The sequence below is a fragment of the Neopsephotus bourkii genome, unplaced genomic scaffold (genome assembly GCF_033783945.1).
Source record: "Neopsephotus bourkii isolate Nb327-2 ecotype Australia unplaced genomic scaffold, CSIRO-AGI_Nbou_v1 NB_275, whole genome shotgun sequence".
Taxonomy (NCBI): domain Eukaryota; kingdom Metazoa; phylum Chordata; class Aves; order Psittaciformes; family Psittacidae; genus Neopsephotus; species Neopsephotus bourkii.
In genome coordinates, this window is record NW_026900784.1 from 1,035,895 (window position 1) to 1,062,338 (window position 26,444).

General features: G+C 36.3%; 1 protein-coding gene across 2 annotated transcripts in view; it reads right to left on the minus strand.

Annotated features, from left to right (window-relative positions):
• Positions 1-26,444, minus strand: part of SLC26A7 (solute carrier family 26 member 7) — a 65,760-nt gene that overhangs the window by 26,196 nt on the left and 13,120 nt on the right. For both annotated transcript variants that reach the window (XM_061346770.1, XM_061346769.1), the window contains exons 3-8: positions 22,500-22,672; positions 13,278-13,442; positions 5,654-5,806; positions 4,759-4,841; positions 2,989-3,136; positions 1,550-1,663 (exon numbers count right to left, since the gene is read on the minus strand). In XM_061346770.1, the coding sequence (XP_061202754.1) occupies positions 1,550-1,663; positions 2,989-3,136; positions 4,759-4,841; positions 5,654-5,806; positions 13,278-13,442; positions 22,500-22,672 (836 nt within the window). The remainder of the gene's footprint in view (positions 1-1,549; positions 1,664-2,988; positions 3,137-4,758; positions 4,842-5,653; positions 5,807-13,277; positions 13,443-22,499; positions 22,673-26,444) is intronic.

Sequence of the window (26,444 nt, forward strand, 5' to 3'; positions counted from 1 at the left end):
GCAGGCTCTGCTATACTGTGAAACCAATGGATAAAAACAAGCAGATACTTGATATTTTTACCATGTACTTCCTACTTTGAACTCAGACTATGGTGGTTTCTTTTTTAATTTCATATTAACAAACTTCTGTCAGGGCCTTTGCCTACATATACCAGAGCCAAAGTGCTCAAACACCCTATATGCCTCCAGGTTATTGGTTTTCAGGTATAGGTCTTCAGGTTACCTTAAAGCTTCCTTGGAAAAGTCATGGTGCAGCACAAATGCAAACTGGACAAACAATACATGAATAGGTGACAGAAGAGGATGTCTGTGAGGATGAGGGCATGGGGTATGACAGTGAATCTAACTCAAAGACATGAAATAGCAAGTAGCAAAATGTTAGCTAAACTATTTGTATATAAATGCTTTTAAAGATTATTATTGGATAAAATACCAATGATTAACTGTGTTCAGAGGACTGTGTAGGTTAATTAGCAATTAGTGAATATGTAGAGTTTTGAAATAAAGCCCTGTATCATTTCTTGGTATTGTGGTATCTGCATGAGAAATAATTGCAGGATATGGTCAAGAAGAAGCTACCTATGGACTGCACATAGCCTTATCAGTTGTACCTTATTACCCTTTTCCTTGTAATTAATGTCCTTTACCCAGGCAAGAGCAACAGTTAGAAGAAGACAATGGCAACAACCACCAAAGGACAAAACATTTAGATGGCAGAATGCCTCTGATGAATCCCTGGAGTTTCAGAGGAAAGAGGGAGAAGCAGTGCTTAGGGGGCTTTCCCAAGCGTGCCCCAGCTGAGGTGGCCCATCGCACAGGTAGGTGACTACTGAACAGTTTGCAGCCTCTCTTGTTCATGAGCATGATTTGAACAGGTAACAGCCTCACAGGGTCACAACTATCATTTTCCTCAGTTGCAGTTCCCTCTTTTCTGAGCTACTGAACTTGTGGGTTTAGCTGTCAACATTAGCAAGTAGCCCCCAAAATCCTCAAAAATCTGAGTGTCTTCTCTGTGGGCTCAGTGTATATTGAGGGACAGGACAAGTACACTGTGTCACAAAGCAAAAGTTAGTAGATTAATTGTTTATTTTCTAATGAGCAGCTCTTAAGGTTACTTTCACTTTAATTTTAAAATCAGGTAGAAGCACCAAATTAAATCTGGTCTTTTTCTAAAACTTCAGTTTAGCCTGTATCATTAAATCCATTAAACACCATTAGAGGGCACTTTTGCTAGGGTGATGACAAATCTCACAGAAAATTGCAAGGGCTTGTGTGCCATTTCCTGAAGCCTGAAAATACAACACCCAACCTCCTTACTGCCACACAATTCAGAGTTTAGATTGAATTAAACAAGTAGAAATTAATAAGTAGAACCATTAGCTTTTCTAGTGAGACAGTTGAATTCCATGCGGGTTGTTAAAAATAACAAATTATTTCCCAGGGTAGAGGAAAGGAGAGAATAGGAAAATATGATGGATAAATCAATACAAGTTCCATTGAGCAGTACCATAGCCTTAATTCTCCTACGTACTCCACTCTAATCCATTACCTGTGTTTTGGCACCTGTACTGTACAAGAGTGCAGTCCGTCCCATCGCTGCAGCACTTGGTATGCAAAAGAAAAATGAAGGAATCACATTGCTGAGGCCATGAGCCAAAACTTCCTGCAAAGTTGTTAAACAGAATATGTTTTTTTTCTTACTTTTCTATCGTTTCAATGTTTCTTGCCAACAGAACAGTCCCCTATGTAAATATTAACAATGACAAAAGATGTTTGAGGGGAAAAAATCACATATTTGCACGATAAAAGGTCTCCCAGTAGAATATATATTCTCACAACTCTAATTTGAATGATAAAAATGCTGAAACAGATTCGTCAAAAGCAGAAGGCACATTTTGTTCACAAAATAAAAGGTATTGCTAAGTTTTAAAGATTAAGTTCAGCAAAAATGTTTGCATCTTGGTGCACATCTGCTTTTTAACAGGCCTCAAGTAGTGTGATCTGGATGGTGTTCAGGTTGTTTCTAGATTATGACTACTGGAAAAAGACAGCCACCGATTTTTTTTTCTCTTGGAACATACTTTAGTGAAAGCAAAATATGGTAGCAATCCTATCTGCATGCTATCTATCTTTCATTTTAAGTGCATTTGGTGTTAGAAGAAAAAAGTGGAGAAGCCACCTTGTATCTGCAGAGCCATCTGAAGAACGTTTTCTAAGCAAGCACCCAACTTGGCTACTCAGCACCATTCATCTCCCCAGACTATAAGGAGTTTGTCTGCTGAGATTAATGTGTAAGGAAAGACCTCAATACTGCTAGAAGTGTTTAGGACACAAATGGTATTGTATCCAGCCAGGACAACACCTGTGCATAACTTTGTCTTCACAGCACAAGACAGCACTACAGTAAAGTTCCCCAGGCAGCTTTACATAGCCACATGCCAACATGCAGAGCCCTGTGCCTGCCTCCTGAATGTGATAGAGCCAGATCCTGCCATTGTAGTCTCTGATGTCATGGAGGTTTTGCTCTTTGGCTCCATTATTCCATGTAGACTTACACCGAGTTTCCAACATCTCAGTAGTTAAGTTGTGTAAGCTATAAGATTTCCAGAGGTCCAGAAAGACAGGCAGGTTGCTGTACTCCGTGTAATGCCCTTCAGACAATGCAGCGTATCTCCCTGAAGTATGACCTGTATTAAGATCAAAATATTTTCCCTCTGCTCCTTGGAGAACATGGCTCTGAAGCATCAACATAAATTCATGACCCAATGTATTCATTCTGAAAAATACTTTAGAGACCTGAGCATTCTGTAGAGCTAATTTGGACTACATTTGGGATTTACTGTAATCAGTGGAATGCCTCAGGATGCCATATGGAGCATACCCTTTCCTACTGGGCATCTATTTTGGAAATCCAAGAATTTTGAAAATTGCTTCACATTTCCAAAACCGTGAAGCAATTTCATGAACCACAGGGAGAGAGAGGTTTACCTGGTTGTCATCCACAGTGTATTTAAATTTTTTAGCAGAGTCTTGGGCAAGAGCTACTGATGCTACATAACCAACCAGGGCTACTCCAAAAGCTTCAGTGACTACTTCAGGTAGGACATTCATGGGTGGTGGTTTTGGAGAGGGTAACCTATAAAAAAAAAAAGACAATCCTTTTTTAGAAGCCTGATACATAGCCTGCATGTGCCTGCAATTCATGAAGATAAAAGATAAACTACCTCTGCATGCACAGCTAACTTTTGTAATACCTGTAAGGTGACAATTTTCAATAATTTAGATTAAGAAGACCTCAGTCTGTATGAACATGCAGAGGAGAATTTGCAGGAGAAGATGAAGCAGTTTCAGATAGATTGTTCTATTTCTGAACTTTAATCTGAGGAATGATGAAGGGATCTTTATAAATTAATTCCGTCTCTGACAGATAAAATAAGCAACCATTCCCTAATTCTGTAATGCTCAATAAAAGAGACTCTTCTGTGTATTTTTTTCTTTTACAGTTGCCTTTCCTGTAATGTTTAATTTAAACATTTTAAACAATTTAGTACTCCTCTAGATTATGGGCAGTGTGGATATTTATTTCATCTAATAGAGGCTTTCTAATGGGGACGGCAATGAAATGCCTCAGTCAAGAAACAAACTATTTTAGTTTGTCTCCATACCCCACAATAAGGGTTCATTCTCTCCAGAGTACAAATCACACTGCCTAGGAGCCAAATCATGCCCTTAACGTTTCTAGCACTCTTCACTGACAAGGCAGTTATGTATTTCAAGTAAATTACTAAAAATACATCAGAATGATCTAGGCTCTGCTCCTGTTTTTCAAATTACAGAATCTTCTCATGCAAGGTTAGGCACAAAATAAGCTCTTGATTAAAGCTGCATGAATACACTGTAACTGTTCATAACACATATTGAAAGGACACACTTAGCCCTGTGTTTATCTCAGATACATAGCATGTAATAGCATACTCTAAATACTTAAAACTGATTTTCTTTCTTAGCTATTTCCTTTATTTCATTTCTATCAGTGTAAGCTGCCACACATGCATTGATGCTGTCCAGGAGTCACATTTTGTGGAAATTTAGGGAAACTCTGCAATTTGCAAAGGGGAGACTATACAAAAGGTGTGCTTACCAAACCTTAGAGTTTGAACATTCTCTCTAACATCTAATCTAATTCCTCTTTCCTGCTAGTTATTTCAAGTATTTTTTTCCTCCCCTTCAAGGTTATGGAGAAAAATGTATCACTATCTGTAGTCAGAAAGCTCTTTTTCTAGATTAAGTATATCTAAGTCTTTTATATTTCTTCAGGAACCACATTTTCTAAAATTACTGTTCAAGTGAGTGGAGAAGAATAAAGTGTAGTAATCTACAAACTCAATCACATTGCAAGTCCTTTCTGCTACAATAATCCAAGGCAACCCTCAAAAAGGAGGTTGAAATAATCTTGTAGAGAGTGGTCTGCCCTCCTGTCTTACATCCATCAGCCATTATCAGGTACTTAGTACCTATTTGTTATTTCATAAAGTAATAAAAAAGCTATAAAAATGTACAAGAAAGCCTGTATTTTGACAATGATATCTATGCAGATATACCTTGATAACATGGGGTTCAATTGTGAGTGTTTGAGGAGGTTGGAAATTAACATAAAACATTTTTGCCCTTATTTCAGACAACTTCTTTGACCTCTTCAGAGACTGTTCTCAGAAGTAAACATATATAAAAAACACAAGCTAATAAGAACCACATTACCCTTCAGGAATATGTCCCACAACTTCTAGCCCGTAGATGTATTCCATATCAGCATAGTAGCAAGCAACGGATGTAGCAATTATCTATTGATTCAACAGAGAAAAAGATGTTACATTTCTATTGCTTTTAGTTTTTCACATGGTCCCTATTATTGCCATACCTAAGCATATGATAGTGTTCATGCATTTATCCTCAGATCAGTCCAGTAAGACGTAGAAATATTATGAAAATTTTTGCAGATGTAGAAAAAAGTCAAAAGAAACTAAGATCTGGACACAATAATAGATTTAGAAAAGATGGCTGAAGAAGAACTATGGTGGAGTTTGTATATTCTACGTTAATGAAAGGGATTTGTACAAGCCTCTGTGAAGCCTTGGTAACCTTTCCAGTTACTGGCTCCATAGTTCTTCTTCAACCATCTTTTCTAAATTCATGCCTATGCTGTGTGAAAGGAAAATTGTAAGTAAAACCACAGAAAACAATAGCATAGCTATTTAACCTTGTTGCAGATAGATAACAAGCAGCCATCTAAGCCACAACTACACAGCACAAGACTTGCCTCGAGTTACAATGTGCCAGTTACTTTTCATTTTCCATTTCAAACTTCTTATGCTTTAATTTTCTAGGCTTCATGTTCTTATGATTATGTAACAAGTAATAAACAAATGAAAAATATTATATAAATTGGGAACGTATGTCACTTCTGTCTTAATTTTATAGCCAGACTGTTCCCTGCTCTTACATTTAACATACAGCCATGAAAACTAGCTGTCCATTTAATAAATTGTAGGCATGACTGTGGATAGCTGTAGACAACACGGTAAAGTTCAGCAGATTAGCTGAACCACTGAAATCTTTGTAAACAAAAAAGCCTGATATTTGATTCTGCACTTACCAAAAGGAGGTCGATGGGAAGAACAACTTTAATGTTTTTCTGAAATTTCTCATTCAGTTCTTTAACAAGAACAAGCACTGCAATGCTCAGCAAGGAGAGAAGTAGAGCTTCCAACTGAACTGATCTGATATTCTCAAATATGTAGGCATAAATCTACAGTGAATGGCAAATAACAATCACATATAAAAAAAATAGATGATTTGGGGTCACATGCTAGGGCATATTCTACACAACTTCAGACATCTTAAATACTCTGTGAGAGCTGAATCGGTACGGCAGGAGCTGAGTCATCTGACAAATTGGCCTACAAATAAGATTTTGCAAGGAAGAAAATCACCAAATATTATTACTATGGACTTCTGAGATCTCAAAAGATGCAGCAAATATTTGTGTATAGGCATTTACAAATCTCTATTGATAGAGGCAAGCAAGATAATTACAGTAAATATGATATGTATCCTTTTCTTATTCAGTCTCATTAAATTCAGTGAGATGAGTATTGCACAAAAACATTGAGAGAAGCTTCCATGCACAAAGGTTTATTTTTCCAGAGTAACTGTATAGCTTCAGTAGGGTAAACTCTCCTTGTTGCTTTCTCTTGACCATCACACAAACAGTACTCCATGGAGCAGGCTTTGATCAGGTCCAGATGCCACATGCATTAATTAGCTGTCAGACTTGTGTATGCATGTTATTGGTTATTTAAATAACTGATGTTATCTACTAAGCCCTGTGTCTCTCCTTGGCCTATAATTAAAAGCTGCAAATGAAGAAGCAGAAAGAGGGTAGGGGACAAAGTGATAATTCACAAGCCAGTGGCAGGTGCTTTCCAGGGGAAACTGCATGGCAAGGTCCAAGAACTGCTGGTGCAAGGGTGCAAAGCGGTACAGCATGATGGACCATAAGGTTTAAAGTCCTGCTGCAATGTGTTCTGGGTTGTTGGTGTACGACTATATCACTGCACATGAGAGAATGACTGCAGTGTTAAAAAAGAAAGAAGAAACTGGATCAGACCTACAGAGCTGCAAACAGGACTTCAGCTTCTCAAAGTGTGCTGCAACATGGTGTAAAACATCACCAGAAAAATATAGTTGGGTCTATGATGAATAAAGGAAATGTGGTGCTGAATATAAGGAACATGTGGAATGGAAATATGGAACAGGAATAGAATTATGGTTTAACCCCCGTCAAGAAGTAAGTACCATGCAGTTGCTTGCTCACTGCACCCCCATCCATGCCCTTGTGGGATGGGAAAGATATTCAGAAGCAGGCAAGACCTGTGGGTTGAGATAACAGAAGTTTAATAATTGAAACAAAGTAAGATATAATGTAACAATAACAAGAAAAAGAGAGGAATAAAACTTAAAAAGCATACATGTTGTACAATACAATTGCTCACCACTCACTGACCGACTCCAGCCCATTCCTGAGCAGCAATTGGCACCTCCTGGCCTACTCCCCCCAGTTTGTATACTGGGCACGGCATGCTGTGGTATGGAATACCTGTTTGGCTAGTTTGGGTCATGTGTCCTCTCTCTGCTCCTTCCCAGCTTCTTGTGTCCCTCCTCACCACCAGAGCATGAGAGACTGAAAAGTCCTTGATCAGGGTGAGTGCTACTTAGCGACAACTAAAACATCAGTGCGTTATCAGCATTATTCTCAGACTGAAGCCAAAACACAGCACTGCACCAGCTACTAGGAAGAAAATTAACTCCATCCCAGCTGAAACCAGGACGAATGATCAGTGATGATGAGTGACAAGGATCTCTGATGATGAATGCAATGTTGTAACAGACTCAGAAGAATGCTGTTGCCTTCTCACCAGCACAGATGACAGTGAACTGTAATTTCATTTCTACACTGAATTTGGGAATCCAGGAAATGAGGCATAAATCAGTGCGTTAACAGATTTACAAAAAGTAATGAAAAAACTTACAAGTTTACTTCTATGGTTAGAAAGGGTAAAAAAATTTATATGGAACTTCTGTCCCAGTAAATCAAGAAATGATCAGATTCCTATCACTAGTTATTTTCAGGCCTCATGAATAAAAGCCTATTGCCTGCAGGAACAGAGAGGCATGAAATATATATATGTGTGTATATATATATATATATGCTTATATAATACACAAGTTTATTAAAGTTGCAGGGGTAAAAAATAAGTAGTCTCAGACTCCTGAATTCTGCATTTATACTCTGGGACCTATTGTGAAATATAAACATAGAGTGAACAGAAGTTAAAATCTAGGATGTAGATTTAGACTGCATCACAAGTAACTTCTTTTTAAACAACAACATTAAGGATAACAAAATCTATCAACTGAGGTTGAAATAATGACATTCAAAAATGTGTTTTCTCTGGCAAATACTAAGATGCCACTAAAATAAATGAAAAGTGACACTTGTAGTCTTATCAAAATAAAGATTAATATTTTTCTGCTCCAGAGAACCTATTCTCAAAAACATGTATAATGCTAACAAGTTTTGACAGTTTGGAGTTTAAATACACATATTTATATTGGAAAGGAAAAGGTACTAGAAATAATATTCTTAGGAAAGAGCCCTGTTCTAGCAAAAGGCGATCAACATGATGATAAATTTTTTTCTACTTTTCTGTCACTCCTTGAAGAGCTGATGCTGATTTTGAAGAATGAGTAGATTGGAATAAATTCCTGATTTTTCTTCTCTCATACATTTTATTTTCATGATCTTAAGGGAAAAAGTATTTTAAAACCTAACGATAGTTGCAGTAAAAGAGACAATATGTTGTTTTCCTCATAAAGAGGAAAAATGGAGTCAAGTCCTTTAAAATTCAGCCCTTGGACCTTTTTTAAGGATGCACTGTCTAACCCAGCACAAATGTTTCTTGGAAGCCCAGAGTACATTTTAAAATCAACTTGTTAAATAATATGATCTATATATGTTGTAACTGTGAAGAATGGTAATCAACCCATGGTTTTTAACCACATATTGCCCCACTGTAATCAGACTATATGTGGAATGTGTTTTGAGTGGCTTGAGACTAAACTCTGTACCCATAACTTCCAAGAATGAATTTTCATGAGAGCACAGGACTTGGTTCAGGGCCCAAGCAGAAGCTGTGATGAATTAGGACAAAAGGAGGCAATTTAGAAAACTATATTGCAAACTGTGCCCACAAACTCACCAAAAGCTAAACTAGATCTAAAGTGAAGTGGTAAGAAAAGGAAGGAAATGGATTAAATCCTAAGTATCTAAGTCAAAGAGATGTGGGCTTGCTCTGAAATGAACAGTGTCTATTGAAGAGTCAGCATTAGCTATATATGTTTATGGAATTTAATTTCATTTTCCTAGACAAAGTGAGACACAAGATTGTGTGAATAAATACAGTTTTAACAAAGGATTACAAAGAAATATGCACAAGCTTTTAGCATTTCTGTCTGTCTTTACAAATTGTTTAGAAAAGGAACTTCCATTTCAATTTTAAAACATATAGCCAAATCTTGTAAACCTTTGTCACAGCTTTTTCAGACATACTGCGTTTTTTCACAGTTGTACCACCAGCCCTATCTCCAAAGTGTTTGTAGTACACTGAAACAGTTCTGGCAGCAATACATAAATATTAAATCAATTACTGCATCAGACTAAAGAGCTTCCACTGACTAGTCTGTTCCCATTTTCCTTGAAAATTTAAAAACACCCATTTCATGTCATTATGACCAACAAAGGCATTTTACAAACCATTCACAGGCTCTTCAGAAAAAGAGACACTGTGGCTATTAACACAATATATTATATTATAACATATACTATAGCCGTCTCTCTGTACTACACAGTTCATTTATTACGCTATCCAGACATTTACTGTACTCTTTTGAGGTGAAAATGTAAATCCTAAATGTAAGCACCTAGGGTTCAAGCTTGTAATATAACCGCTATCTGATTCAAAAGAAATATTTAGAAATGTTTTCATCACAACATTACAAATTCACTATTTTAGATCATTTGATGATGCACTTACTAATTTAGAAATTATGTAGTAGAATTTAGTTTGATATTATAGTGTAAGAAGCAATTTGTTAGTGTCATTATGTAAATAACAAAATTAAAAGATATAGCAATAATATATTCAGCTGTTTGCCTTTAGATTTTTACTTTTTTTGGTTAGTTTTGTGTAAAGATTTTTAAGGGAAATGCGTCAATCCGAAGAGGGATCAGTGAACTTTTTTGGCAATCGATGCAATTTGCACATAAGTGAAAAAAACAATATTCTTTGCACAAATATATATACAGACACTGAATGTCCATGTTCTCCGGCTTTGAGCTCCATTATATTTTCACATGCTTTCATATGGTAATAATGGACACTGTAATGGTTTCTATTCTAGAAAGGATGTATATTCTGGTGTATTAAAGAAAAGCCAAGATTTTTTTCTTTTTAAATGTAATAATGAAAACCTGAAAGACTCATTCTAAAATGAGCATAGAGGCTGAAGCAGACAAAAGAATTAAAGAAATATATTAGTTAAAAAACTTAATACAGTTTAAGACTAAACAACATTTTATTTTCAGAAATGATTCATTCTGATATTTTTTAGACAAATACAACACACTGTGGGGAAAAAAGTACAAGCATCTACTGCGACCTGCATAAGAGGCTAATAGGGGGAAAAAAAGAGGGGAGAAAAAGGATGGATAGTGGGAACATGAAGGCAGCACAACCACAGGGATTTTGCAACAAACTTGCAACACAGCCACAAAAGACCGTTTTGCAAAGTAAGTTTGTCACATTGCATTTCATTTTGGAGTTCTTCATTTTCTCAGAAATCTGTGGAAGGATAAATAAATCTACACATGGATAATGGGCAAATATAGATATGTTTTTCTGTTTTCAGATACTACGTAGAACTTGATAACACTTTTCTTGTCTCTTGTAAAAATCAGATCTCACGTGTAGCCTTCTCTCACCATTTTTCTTCTTCACCTTGCCTTTCCCATTTGCAAAATACCAATTGATGACACAATGTGCAGCTCAGTTGCAGTGTTACAAACCACGTACGGGAAAATGAAATTTAATAAATGACATAAACAGTGTGTAAGCACAAAAATCCCATGGGCTCAATGCCAGTGTAGTAGAATTTTTCTCCACATGCAAAGTTCATTTTTACATATTTCATAATGATCTCACTTGCTATAAAGAATTGGTTTCACGGGCTAGCTTCGCTTTCAACTCTCCTATCACACTTTATTAAACATTCTTATTCCTGCTTTGCCAGCCCAAGTTCTGCCTGAGGTGAAGCAACTGGCTTTGTGAGTGGGAGGTGTTTTGGAGTGAAGAAATTATAAACAAAAGTAAGCAAAAATACCAGTCTTTGGGTTTCACGAATTTGGATTAAAAAACGTGACCAGAGAGACATGCCAAATTTGCCTTTCCCTCTTTAGTTAAATGTACACATTAAGAGATATCTAATTAGTATAATTTTCCTATAAAACTACTACTAGTGAAAAAAGGAAATTGTTAACATTCAAATTGGTGCTTCCAACTTGGGTACTAGACCTTCTCAAAGCAGCCCAAACTCTGAACATACCAGAAACTTTAAAAAGACTTCTCAGGTAAAATTTTCTCTTCTAAATATGAAGACACTTTTATTATTCTTTTAAGTAGTACAGGAGGTTTTCTGTTTATTCATCTGTTTCCACATAACTCTACAGAGCAATCCATAACCTTAAAAAAATCAGGACAATTTTTCTTTGGAAAATGTTCAAAGGGGTTGGTTTGATTTGAGAAGTGAAGTGAAGGGCAAAGAACTTGTTTCAGATATTTTAAAAAATACAGGGGGTAAGGGAATATATTTCTTTCAAAGCATTTGAATGACCTCATTTATGATATGATCAGCACACCAACATGGAACTATTTCTTCATATGATTGCTGTTCTTTATTACTGATCATAATGTATATTTTGATTGTGTCTGGGCTGTGGCACTTAACACCAGTCATCTCTAAAAGATGATAATATTCCTATATGTAAGTATAGTCTCCATGGAAACACCATGAAAAAGAGGCTAGTCAAATGTTATATCAAGAAGTATTTATGAAAAGGTTTTTAAAGAATTACAAAATATTTTAATATATGATGAATCATTTGCAATAGTCTCACAGGCTGACTACTCATAAAAATGTCTGACACTTTTAGTTTTATGTCTACAAAATAAATTACTTGTGTTTAGCACAATAAATTGGTCCTGTAGAATCATAGAATAGTTAGGGTTGGAAAGGACCTTAAGATCACCTAGTTCCATCCCCCTGATGTGGGCAGGGACACCTCACACTAAACCATGCCACCCAGGGCTTCGTCCAACCTGGCCTTGAACGCTGCCAGGGATGGAGCATTCACAACCTCCCTGGGCAACCCATTCCAGTGCCTCACCACCCTCACAGGAAAGAATTTCTTCCTTATATCCAACCTAAACTTCCCCTGTTTCAGTTTGAACCTATTACCCCTTGTCCTATCACTACAGTTCCTAGTAAAACACTAGTTTTACAAACTACAGTTCGTAAAAAACTTACCAATGGATTATCCATATGAAGTTATGCATAACTTCATGCTTCATGTCCATACAAATTGTTATCAAATTTATAAAGTATTATGAAATAACATTCAAAGAAAGCAACACCTTCTTCTCACAGAATTAACATTAACAAATTTCCGAAAATAACAGGAAAAAAAAAAAAAGCAGAATAGTGCAAGAAAATAAAGTCAGTGCTTTTAAATAAGGGGTCCTAATTTAGTGGTTAACCAGATTAAGCCTCATTTCATCTGGTAATCCATTTATTGTTGTCAGTGCAATGTAAATACCACCACAACAAAGAAAGAAATTTCTATTATGATCAAAATATCATTTTGACAGATATCATTGTAATTCTAATAATGCTTCAGCCAAAAGATGATTACGGTCACAGCTTCCAAACTTTAGGTTTGCTGGAATGAGTTACCATAAAGAGTATGTTCTCATATCTTTTATGCAATAGGATTTTATAACTTTATCCTTTAAGGCTTCAGCCAACAATATCTACTTTCCAAAGGGAGTAACCATGATACTGTATGGAAGGCTGTATGCATTTTCTGAAAATTACATTAAAGCTGTACCCTTGAAGTGCTCATGGCAAAGTAATATAATGTAATAATGCAACAAGCAACATATCTAGGGCAATTTTTGCATAGGAGATCTACAAATCACAGGTTATTTTCATTTTGCCACAATGATGGTTAGATTTCATTCAGTAAAATATGAAGAAAATACGTTTAGAATGGCATTTGAACATCCCTCCCACATATTAATACAGAAAGAGTTAAACCTCCCTGTACAAGAGCGTAATTGCTCAGGATAGTAAATGTTCTTGATGCTGTAATACACATATTTTAGATTCATTTCTGTATCCTTTCAAAATAAGACACATTCGTGCTAATTCTTTATCAAGTTTTCCTAACAAGTTCTTACAAACAGACCTAGCAAGATGAATGTTTCGGTATTGCATCTTCTGTTCATTCACAAGCACACATAACAAATTTCTTATATATAGCCAAACAGCATGGTTAAGAAAATGCTAGCTAATGGAATAACCATTTATTTTACTGGACTCACATGAAAAAATCCCAGTGGTCCCGATATATATGGCATTTTCATTCCCAGCAGATACTTCACTTGTGAAGTCACAACATGTGTAGCCGCTCCTGTTGTCATTGCACTTATCACTGGTTCTGTTAATAAGAATGTGGCACTCCCCAGCTGCAGCATAAACATCACTACCTAAAAGGCAAAGGCATGAGCATCAGCAATTATAATAACAAACAGCTTCCTGGTGATAGGACAAAGGGCCAGGCTCCTTTTAACAAACTTTAAGATAAATGAGATAAAGAAAAAAAAACAAAAGTCCTTTGAAGGACAACTATAGCTGAAAATAGAACCCACTGAAGTTCTGTACGTTTACCTGCCTTATGTTACATCACTCTAATACTAGATTAGTAACAAAAGCAGACTCAGAGAAACTTAGTATTCTGTCCATGCGAGCCCAATAAATACTATAAAAAATCAACTCAATACACTGACAACTCAAAAGTTGATGGTGCTAAGACTCTTTCCCATTCCACTGCTATTCTGCCCGAGTAGGCAATGGGCCATATCTTGGTCCAGCTTAACAACCAACAATAGGTTGATACCAGGATTTCCAATATTAGTAATTTCAACTGCTACCAAATTTATTAGGTGCTAAAACTATGGAGAGATGATTCACATGATTAGAGCTCCATCATCCCCTGGAGCTCTGCCCTACCACAGGCTGCTGCATCATCAGTTTTCCCTTCCCAAGTCACACAATAGCTTTGCTCCTCCAGCAAACTCTTAACCTCCTGATATCCCACTGACCCTGCATGCATGGTTCTATATACTGTAATACTTGGCACTATCATGTTGCAATATGATAATACAAAAACAATCAAGTACTGGCAGTCCACTACCTCTAGCTGCATCAGCTTCATATGCTGAGGTTTCTGGTTTTGCAGGTATTCAGGGAGTGACAGAAGTTACTTCTGATGTGGAGGATATAAAAATACTTACTGTCTTTACAGAGAAACAGAGATGTTTATATATTTAAGTGTTCTGTTTGAACAAACTTTATAAAATTACAGTAAGAGTAAACTACTTTAAAGACCATTAAAATCTATTTCCTACGTGTTTAAGAAATATCTGAAGTACTTTAAAGTAAACTATCTGTATATAACCAGAAAATTTAAAACAGGAAAAAAATTCAACATCCCATTTCATAAACACAATCACACATATGAATTGCATTTCTCTGCTAGGAAAAAAAAGAGTAGATTTTGGCTCTGCTTTTTGAAGATTATTTCAACTTTGTTGCAACTTTTACAGAAGTTATTTTAGAGCACATGCCTATAATGAAAGAATAATATTCCTCTCTAATTCAAGAATCTGAACTACATCTGAATCTACTGTTGCAAATACTTCATAGAAATATAGGACAAATACCCAAAGTATTGCATCCTGCTGTGTTTTCTCGCCTTATCCTAGACTGCAATTGCTCTTTTCCTCTGAAGAATAAGATTTGACAGCTCTTACTTCTTTGTCAAAGTTGTTACATACTTACAGATGCTACTGTGGTTTAGGTAACATTTAACCCTTATCTTCTCTATATTAAGTTACATTTAAAATATCTCCCCTTACAGCTGAATTCTACACATTCATAGGATAAAAACAGTTTCTTATTTTTATAGTCTTCTGCATTTGCTATTCTTCGGCCTGAAAAGGTACATGCTCTTGGGAAAGAGTTTTTGTTACAATACTTTCTAAAAGGCTTATGTTGTGCTTACTATACTAAATATCATCCTTTTGATATATATCATGGTCCCCTTTTCTTTATTTCATTTTGTTATGAAGCTAAAAGAATAATTCTCAAATGTTGTCATTTTCTATGCCTGAGCACTATTTATTTTTCACCATAAATTTCACCTGTATGTAGTGAGCTATGCGTACAACAGCACAAAAGAAACAAAAATAGCAGAGTGACTTTTAATTTACCACAAAAACCTCTAGTGAGCAATTTTCTCTTCCATTTGAGACATTAAATCTGAGATATTTTTTTCTGTTTCCCACTAACAGTGTGTGAATGGCTCTGTACTGTGAACCGTCAGAACATTGATTGCCATTCAAGTAATGGTAATTACTGTTATACCCTCAGTGAGTGGTAATTTAGTTAGTCAGGCCTAAAACTGATAATTACTAACTTCAGACATTTTATTTAGCTGTTTGTTCTAACAGTGTGCTTATTCATGTATTTAAAACATTGTTCACAGTATCAAAGTTCAATGAGAATTAAATTCTTCCTTCCCTAGTGAATTTTTTTTGTTTTCTAAGATCAGTTTGTATTGTACGGATGTGAAATTTCTGATTGTGTAATAGCTTACTTTCCAGAGAGATGGATTTCTATTTAACTGTGGAATCCAAACCACAGAGACTATTCCATGAACTACATAATATCACAGAGAAATATTGGCTAATATTAACTTTCAGAGAAAGTTATTGCAGTGAAGCACAGGGAAAAGGTGCCATGGTTGTGGAACTTGGCAACTTCAGCATTGCTCTCATTTATTTTTCTTTACGTAATTTTTTTTACTTTAAATCTTCAGCATTTTAAGGGGATGCTTCACAGGTAGGAACTAAAAGGTCACATTCCAAACACACTATTAATTGTTTGCTTATAACCACTGTTTTTACTATAAGTATGCTTTGAGGTAGCCAATTTCTGTAGCCACTCAGCTAAACAAGCAGCAGCCTACACTCGGTCCTCCATCTCTTACTGCAGAAGGTAGCTCAGAACTTCCAGAAACAAAGGCAATATTTCATCAGATTGTGCATCCGACTTTTTATTTACATTGTAGCTAAATAAAGCATGCATCTATATATCTTCCATGATGAAGACCTAACAATGAAGTAACCAGAACAGAAAATATTCAAGGAGAGTATAATTTTCAGCATAAGTTGGTATGGGAAACTTCTGCTGTCTTTGCAATGCAAGTAATGTACAGAAACTGCTTAGATCAAGACAAGACAAAAAGTTGTATTGAAACAAGCCTCCCAAATCTTGTCGCATGTGAGTTTTCTTGACAGTTACTGTTAAATTTTTTTACCTTTATATAGACCCAGATCAACTCCAATGACACCAAGCTGTGTGGTTCGGTTGATACGCTGGAGGGAAGGAATGCCATCCAGAGGGACCTTGACACACTTGTGAGGTGGGCTGTTGCCAACCTCATGAAGTTTAACCATGACAACTGCAAGGCCCTACACCTGGGTCGGAGCAATCCCAGGCACAGCTACAGGCTGGGCAGAAAAGAGATTCAGAGCAGCCCTGCGGAGAAGGACTTGGGGGTGCTGGTCGATGAGAAAATGAACATGAGCCAGCAGTGTGCGCTTGCAGCCCAGAAAGCCAACCGTATCCTGGGCTGCATCAAAAGGAGTGTGATCAGCAGGTCAAAGGAGGTGATCCTGCCCCTTTATTCTGCTCCTGTGAGACCTCACTTCAAGTATTGTGTGCAGTTCTGGTGTCCTCAACATAAAAAGGACATGGATCTGTTGGAACAAGTCCAGAGGAGGGCCATGAGGATGATCAAGGGACTGAAGCACCTCCCATATGAAGATAGGCTGAGAAAGTTGGGACTGTTCAGCCTGGAGAAGAGAAGGCTGCAAGGAGACCTCATAGCAGCCTTCCAGTATCTGAAGGGGTCCTATAGGGATGCTGGGGAAAAGCTCTTCATTAGGGACTGTAATGATAGGACAAGGGGTAACAGGTTAGGAGTTAAACAGAGGAAGTTTAGATTGGATGTAAGGAAGAAGTTCTTTACTGTGAGTATGGTGAGGCACTGGAATGGTTTGCCCAAGGAAGTTGTGAATGCTCCAACCCTGGTGTTGTTCAGGGCCGGGTTGGACAGAGCCTTGGCTGACATGGTTTAGTGTGAGGTGTCCCTGCCTATAGCATGGGGGCTGGAACTTGATGATCTTAAGGTCCTTTCCAACCCTAACCTATGATTCTATGAACTCTCCAGTTCACCCTCCATGCTGGGCAACAGGCATACAGCTAGGCTGTCACTGCTTCTTGGATAAACATCATTTTAAACTAAGCTCAGCTGACAGTGTATAATTGCGTCACATTGCATAATGCCATAAAAACTTCCACCCACCAAGCAATAATCAAAATGTAGAAAGGTCAGCATTTTTGAAGAAATTTCTAATAATCTACTTTATCTTTACTGTGGTTGTTTTTGCAGCTTTCCCATCTTACATTCTTATACATTGTATGATTTTTCTTCCTTTTGATGCAGACAGACTACAGGGAAAACTGATAGCAAAATGTCAGAACAGCAAAAAATAAAATACAAAAAAATGCCAAAGGTAAATATGTTTCTGTTTTCATTATTTGTACTAACACTGGGCTTTTCTTAAAATGTAAAAGGAAGAAAATTTTCATGTATTTTAGGCTTGTCTTCAGAATTTTTCATTCTTCAAAATTTAGTTCCTAGGGGATGAAGGAATATTTCAGAGAGAGAACAATCACAGTAACAAAAATGTTTTGAAAGACACAAGGCTCTAGATCCTTTGTGCAGCTTCAGTACATCACACCACGTAAAAGGCTCGAGATGAATTTTGCTTTCACCAGGCATACATTTTCAATTAACTTCATGTGAATGACATCAGGAGCTGTCAGAGAAAAGGAAAAAAACCAACAAAAACTCAGGAGAAAGTAAAGGAAAGCAGTCTTGATTTAATGCACTGTAAAAGAGAAAAGATCTTGGAAGCAAGTTATAAAACCAAGTGATTAGACAGAAGAGGTAGCATTTAGAAGAAGAAAAAAAAAGATAAAAAAGAAAACTATAGTTTTGAATGGAAGAAAGATAATATAAAAGAATCTTTTCTTGCAGCTGTCTTTACTGGTCCATAATTTTACTCTGACAAGTAGAAGAAAAGAATGGGGATGGAGCCAGGAGAAAAGAAAAGAAATGAGTAATAGCAAAAAGCAAAGCCCTCTATGTTCATTAATCCAAGCCCTTTTGGTTCTTGTCCACTTTCAATACTTTCTTACCATGACAACACACTCAGTTTATTATTGTTAAAATTCCACTCTTGCTGTGTAGTCAATCTAACTTTATGGTCAGTAAAAAATTTTTATCACTTAACAGCTCTCTGGAATCACTAATGTCAGACTTTCTGTCCGCAGTAATTGAAAGGCTGATGTCATGTTACCTGCTGCATGAATTCAGTTTTGGCAAATGAAACTTAAACCCCTCAGAACTCCACATCGTAGAAGGTGTGGCTTTTTCCCCTGTTAAACTGAATAAAACCTGGTGGTACTCTTTCTGATTTTTTGCTGCATGGGCCAAGAAGGCAAGGTCAGCCATGGGGAATATCTCTTCAAGGGAAACAGTACAGGCTGTGAGCTTCTCATTTAGTATGTTGCATTGGTTATCTCAGAATCAGAAGCTGCAAAAGTGAAGGCATCTACAAACCATATGGAGAAAACAGTCAGACACAGTTCAGCTTGACCAAGTCATCGATTTTAAACCTGTCTCAATAGACATTATAATTGATAGCTTTTGGTCTTTTGAATTGCAGCTCTTAAGTTCACTCTGGGTGACTTGAGAGTGTCTAATAGCTTCTGATGGTGTTTGGCATGAGCTTTCCTCACCCCGGGATCTGAAAAAGACTTCTTTCCGTGGTCTTTCTGGACTAACATGCAGCATCTCAAGGGTCTTTTCCGACCTAAACAATTCTATGATTCTCTGATTCTATGATGTGCCATAATTGTGAGAACCAAGACTCCCATTCAGCCTGGTTGTATTTTTCAACATACAGAATATAAGCCTGCAAGAAGTTACTTCCACTGAAAGAAAAATGAGCTCTTTTCCTGATTATCACTGTATAATAAAGACTCATATTTGCACCTAATGAAAAACTATGTGTAACATAGAATAATGCAGCATAATTTTTCCCACAGGGAAAAAAAGCTTTGGACAATACCATTAGCCTTACAAAAGCACACTTCATATTCAAATGTGCTGCTTCGTTATTAAGCAAGCTGAAAATAGACCATGTAAATTTGTTCTCCTGATAACCAGACACATTTTTTATTTCCAATACTGTAAATCAGCAAATAATTATCTTTAAGTCTTTAAAAAACTAATTGTTGGAATGCAATAACCAGAACTTACAGAAGTGTAGCACAACTGAAGTATGTATCACTGCAGCTCTTAGGAGAATAATGCTTGTTTCTAAGATAAAGCCTATTTTTTTTTCCTCACTCTGAAATGCAAGCAGCTTTCTTCTGTTTATTCAGCAAATTAAATATTGAATTTTAGTTTAGTATTTTGAGGTTTTAATAGACACATACAATTATGCAAGCATTTTTTAACAGATAATATACTAATAAGAAAAAATAACTTACCCAAAAGCTTATTTTTTGAGGATTTTTTCTGCTATAAAGGCATCATCCAATTCTAATTACAAAATTCTTCCATTGGCATCTGATATACTGTATCATTTCATCTCCCCATCAATAATTCTGAGGTATTTAATACCAGGGAATAATTTCATTAATTTGTTTCATTTTCCATCACCCTCTTTATAAAGTAGCAGTTACACAACATGAAAAAAGTCTGCATTATACCTTCCATTCTGCCTTTAAAAATGAAATAGTCTCTGTGAATGCATTATATTTTTTCTTTTTATAATTACCGTTTTTATTTTGTGTTTACTTAATTTCTATTTTAATACTATATTATCTTCATTAGAATGCCTGTTAAGATAACCAAATATCTTCCTTCTTTTATCAATACTGCCTCAAATATTAGATATAAAAAACAGTTAAGGAATCTGAAACTTATTACCTGAAAAAATAATTAAACAACTAAGCCACATATTTAAAATCTCAGAAGCTCCACCTGTTCTTACTTGATGATCAGAAAACAGTTCTAATATATTTCAAGTCTAGATGGCACTGAGATTCACAAAGCATGCTCAGAGCTTGCCTCACACACAGATACACACTTCTAGTCTTCATAGAACGCAAAGCAGCCAACAGCAGTTCATCTCAAAACCACACTTCTTCCATTTGCCTTTCCTCCATGACTCACTAGTTTGTATGTTTTGTTCTTTTTTTAATGCTAATTGGAATACTTAGCCAGGCTACAGGAAAAATAGCATCAAATTGCTTTTCTGGCCAAAGAGGTTCAGGTCTTTATCTACTGTTTCTAAGAAGGAACCACCTGCTTTAGAGAGGGACATTTCATCCTTTGTATGGAAGCTGCTCAATAGGACAGTCATAGAATCAGCTGTTTCTGTATAATTAGTGGCTAATTAGAGCACTGCATTTTAACTTTTTCAGAATGAATATACAGTCTTTCCAGAGAAATACCATCCCACCTCCACTGACAATTCCACTTCTTTTTGTATTTCAGGATGTCTTCAATGGAAAACTGTTGCCTCAACATGCATCACTATATTCTTCTTGTCACAGAATACCACATCTATTTCAAGCTATCCCTTAATTTCTAATTTAATCTGATAACTAGAAGCAGCACACTGATTTAGCTCTTCATTAACAGCAAGATGTGCCCTGTCACCTTATCTAGGAATTGCAGCACCTGTTAGTCAGGAGTCTGGAATCATGATGAGAAACATGGATTCCCACACTTCACAGCACCTAGGATGATGGCAAAGTTTAATCACACCCTTGGTCCAGACTATCACTTGCATATCACATATCTGTAGCTACAAGGTACTACTCTAGGAAATAAGTCTTTTAATCTGGTCTCTAACCACTAGATTTGCATAAAACACTAATGGCAGCACTACAAGCACCAGCTGTTTTAGTATGACTCTAATGTAAGTAACATTACTGACCTGGGAGAAGAGCCCAGGCACACGGCACAGTTCCCTATCAGACCTGCTTTGAAGATGCAGGCAGGGGATTTTTTAGTTCTTATTCCAATCAGGCTTAAATAGGACATAGGCTGAGATAAACCAGCTGGTGCAGTCAAAGGCACACGATAAAGCAGAACTTTTCAGAACTAAAGAGTAATAGGCCTAGAGGATTTACACACCTAATGGGATTGAGCAGCAGCTAAGTAAAATAATTCTGCATTGTCTTTTGATGTCAGATCAGACGCAGGTACCAGCTTGCCACTTGAGGGATTTTGGCCTCTCTGGAGGCAACACAGGAGATTGTCAGGCTCTGAGTGCAGTGCTCCCATATGAAGAACTCCATGGATGCTCAAAGAACTCTACTGATACAAGCACCCTGCACATGATGCAGTGTCGTGTTGCGCACATCAGTGCAACAGGACAGCACATGCAGCAGCCAGGTACAATCAGCATCAGCTCTAGCCTGTATGTCATCCATAAGGTTTTGCTCATGCTGCTACTCCAAGTCATAACTCCATAACCAATAAATGAATGAAAAAAAATAAAGCAACAGAAATGAACTTGCTTCTTGATGTATCCTACTGACTAACATAAGCATATGACCCTGTTCCCACCAAGCATGCAGGCCACTGGAGATGCCATTCCGAGCTCTGTCACTCATATTCTGCATGGTATAGATATCCAAAGCATCAAACACAGGGGTTTATGTTTCTTTCAGAAGGCCAGGTACCCAGAAGGTGTGTTCAATGTCAAATGATAGAACATTACTTCCATTTTAATATTAATGAGGAAAGAGGGAGGTCTTTTTTGAAGACCTAAGCAACTAGCAATGGATAAAGGAACTCAGAGCTTGTGATCAGAACAGAAAAAGACAAGAAATTTATAAGACCTCTGATCATTTAAATAAACTTTGGAGAATCATTTGAAGACATCTGTTTTACTAATTTATTTTGTTTTAATGATGTGTGTGAGAGCTCTAAAAGATTTTAAAGATGTTTTCCCTACTGGTTTTAATTATTGATTACTGCATAGGATTTTTCTTCCAGCAAAGAGCAACAGAAATCCTCAGGAATATGTCAGTGCTTACCAGGAGCTGATTCATGTTTTGTTTCTGAAGGAAAAGGAAAGGGAACACCAACAGCAACTGAATACTGTATTAGAGCTGACTGTGGTTTTACTTCATATTGCAATACCCAATGAACATGTATACATACAATCACTACATCTCAACAAAGGAGTAGCAAAACGCATTAATTTCATCATTCATTAACATTGGACCAGAACCAATGTTCTCTTTTTCTCAAAGAAGTGCTGAAAAGTATTACAAAAGTCATAGTTGTCACAAATGCAGTGTATAAAAATGTGTTCACCACAAACCTGGATGATTCCTCCTAGAAATGAAACTGCTGCTGCAACACCAATCCTCTGCATTTCGAACTCTGATAGGCCCAAAGCTCCTGAATTATTGTTTGTAGTGAAATTATCACTGGCTGAAGGAACAAGACGCTCAACAGCATTGGCAGATATTAAGGAAGTTAAAGCAAAAGTTCCTATAAAAAAAGCCACACATTAGTCACTAGTAGTTCTGTATCTGTCCATACTCATCACTTATGGTCTCTTTTTCAAAACTTGGCCATTATGAGTGACAGTGTCATTTTGTGCCTTCCTGTCATGATAAGAACAATTTTTAAGGTAATCTTTTCACGTAACACACATTTCTTCACGCAAAATATCATTTGTATGACAAATTAAATGCAAATTCTTTTGTAAGTACATTCATTTAGACACGTTATCAAAAGAGTTTTGAAAACAATTCACAATGATTTCAAGTTATCAAAAATGCATTTAATTCACCCTAGATGTGATGAAACAGCATTTTTTTCTGAGAATCCCAAATGTTCACCATCTGTATTTCTAGGGCAATTAATCACACACACACTATATATATAGTACCTAGCCCTTTATAGTATATAGTACCTATAAATTATATATTTTATGATTTATACATATTTATATTTCATAATTTATTTACATTTATTTATAATTTTATATATTTATAATATTTATAATATATTTCTATTTATATTATAATATTTTTATATTTATAATATATTTATATTTTATAATTTATATATTTTATATACAGTTGCCTATATATACCTATCATATATAGCACTCTATAAATATATAGTACCTATATATTTATAGTACCTAGCACTCTAACAGATGGAGACAGATTATGAAAGAAACATTCATTTACTGAAAAAGATAAAGCAAGTTTAATAACACACAGATAAATAAGGATGATAAGTTAATATTAAAAGGCACACTGCATTTCTGCAGAGCTCTAAGAGCATAAGAAATACCCTCCTATCTCAGTCCAATGGTCCATCTTCTCCAGTACTCTGCTTCCAGCTGTGGCAATCAAGAGTGTTAACCAAGGAAAACACACAAGCCTGGCCATTTTCTTCAGGCCATTCCTCTCATAATACTTCAGTATCCATAGCTGTTATGTTATGGAAGTACATCCTTTTCTGGCCCTTTTAGATTTTGTTTATGGACTAGCATTCATCAATTGTCAAAGCTCTGTTTGAAACTGCTTGCATTTTTTGCCTCTACAATGTCCTCTGGGAGCCGGCTCCGTAAGTTCAGTCTGTTGCAGTATTTCCTTTAATCTATACTTTAAAAGTCTTTTAAAGTGATCTCCCACCAGTTTCATTGAGCCCTCCTTGTTACTACTGTTGCAGGACATGGTGAACACAGTTCTACCTTCATCTTGGCCTTCATAGAGTAAATGTCCCAGTGTGAACTCAGGAGCCTATCAAGGACACCTTCACACTGAACCACTGAGACCCACCTATTAATTCTTATCCTTTAACCTGATAATAATCAATAAAAGAACTTTTTTTAATCACGAGGGCACCTTAATTTCTTTAGTAACCTTTGATGTGGAACCTTATCAGTAGCTGTTTGACCATTCTGATATTTTATATTCAAAGTTTCCTTTTTCCAGGTACTTATTGACACTCGTACAGTACTTGAGGAGGTTAGTGAGGTAGGATTTTCCTTTACAGGAGTCATATTAACTCCTCTTCATCAAACTCTGATTATATTTCAGTATTCTAATTTTAATTATAGACAGGGCTGCAGTTCCCAGGATTCCCTCCAGAGCCCTTCGGACAGAGCAATTACACTGTTAACTTGACAATGCTGTGATCTTGTCACAGAATGTCCTTCTTATACCTTTGTCAGAAAGGTGTCCCACTAGTTCCCTTGACAGAGTCCTTGTTTTGATGTACTGAAAGAACATTTAACTTCCAGTTTGATTATCCTTTCCATGGCATTCTTCAAATTCATTTTTTAATCCTTCTATACTACCTGCATATGTTTGACCTTCATTTCATGGCTTTTTCTCACCTCACTTAGCTAAACTTTCCACTCTACAAGTGCCAAATTCTTCCCTGTGACAGTTCCTTTAGGCTTTTTTTTTTTTCCATAAAACACTCAGTATTGTTGTAGGTATTTTACTTTTCAGATTATTCTTTCTTTTTTCTTTCAAACCCATTTTCTCATTTTTACTTAAAAACAAACAAACAAAAAAAGCCAAACCAAACCAAACCCCAAATAAAACAGACAAAACCCAGTTTACATAAAATTGGATTTAAAAACAGTTTACATATAATTCTACCTGAAATCAAAGACCTATATGTGATATTATGACAGATAAAGCTGTTGCAGAGGATGCTCCAGGATCAATTCTGCCACAAACAGCCAAGCAAAAGGGGTAGGTCAGATGTTAGATGTTCAGTTGAGAAATTTTTTAAAGTAGATCAACTTTCTCACAGAAGAGACATTTCAAGTGACTAAAAGTTGACAGAACTGGGACATTGTTTAGTTTTCCATTTCACATAAAGATGGCTGACTTAGCTAACACAGGGCAATTTCATAACCTCTTTACATATGAAAAGCACTGATCTGTGTCACCAACATACATGAGGAATTACAGAGCATTTGAGGATGTGAGGCAGGCAGTATAGTTCCAGTTCAGTCTGCACATCAGAATGCCTTAAGCAAGGTCCGTAGGACAAGTACATGAGACATTTCTACAGAAAGGAACAGCATGTCTCATACATTTATTAAATAAAAAAATTCTTCATGACTGCAGGAGAACTGCCTTGTTGCCTTTTCTTTCTCTTAAGATTAAATTCTGGAGCAGACGTGTGGAAGGAACAGGTTTCCACGCCAAGGACTGTAGGAATCCACAACCATGGAGCTATGGGACTCAGTAAATAATTCTCTGAATTGTATTCCCTTCCAAGGATAAAGCATCACACTTAACACCTTTACTTACCCATTTTATCATCTAGTTACATTACTAGAATTTGTCAGCCAGATACTTATCTGTTTTCTTACATATGATCATATGATGGATTCTTGTCTTCCTAATAATCTTACACTTATAAACTGCTGAAAATACACTGTAAATTATTCAGTTTTGAAACAGCTTTTTAATACAGATTTATGTTTTAATAAGTATACTAATAAATATCTACTCAAGAGTCAAAATTATTTTCCAAATTCTAAATTTTCACTTTTTTTAATGCTTCTTCTTTTCACATGAGCTGAATACATCTCAAAACTCATTACAACATCAGGTCACTAACAGCATCCACGGATCCTTCTCAGCCGTTAAAAGATTCAAATACTTTCTGTGCCTCTAGGGAAAACAAACTTTCATCTTTCCTGTTGCTCTAAGAAAATTTATAGCTGTTCAGCATTTTTTGACATTTTAAAACATTTAAATTTTTTAAAAATTATATGTAAACTCTTTTTAAAATATTAATAATATTTTAAATTAACTGGGGTTTTTGAACAAAAAAGGTGCTCAAAATATGTAGTTAACTTCTTACTAAATGACTACATAAACAGAAGTATCTACACTCAAGCAATCAGATTCTGCATTTCATTTTGCAAGTGATTACCCAGAACTAACTTTTTCTTTTCAGGAGCTTTTCTCCTGTGCAGGGAAAACATACTTCCTTCTGCTTAAATCTTCTGATAACCAGAGGCTGCTTCTCTTTACTCAGTCCTGCTCTGTGTTATTATGGGCCTGTCTTATCCTTCCTGCAAACTTCAGAGACCACCAAGTGCACTTCTGCACACCACTTCCATCTATAATTTAGTTTCTTGGAGTCAGAATCAGAACATTTGCCAGCCTATTAGGAAATCAGTCATTTGATTCTTGTAGCTACTTTTGCTGCCTACCCAATTACTCTGCAAGTGGAGAGGGGTTGTATTGAACTCACTGGAAGGATCTCTAGC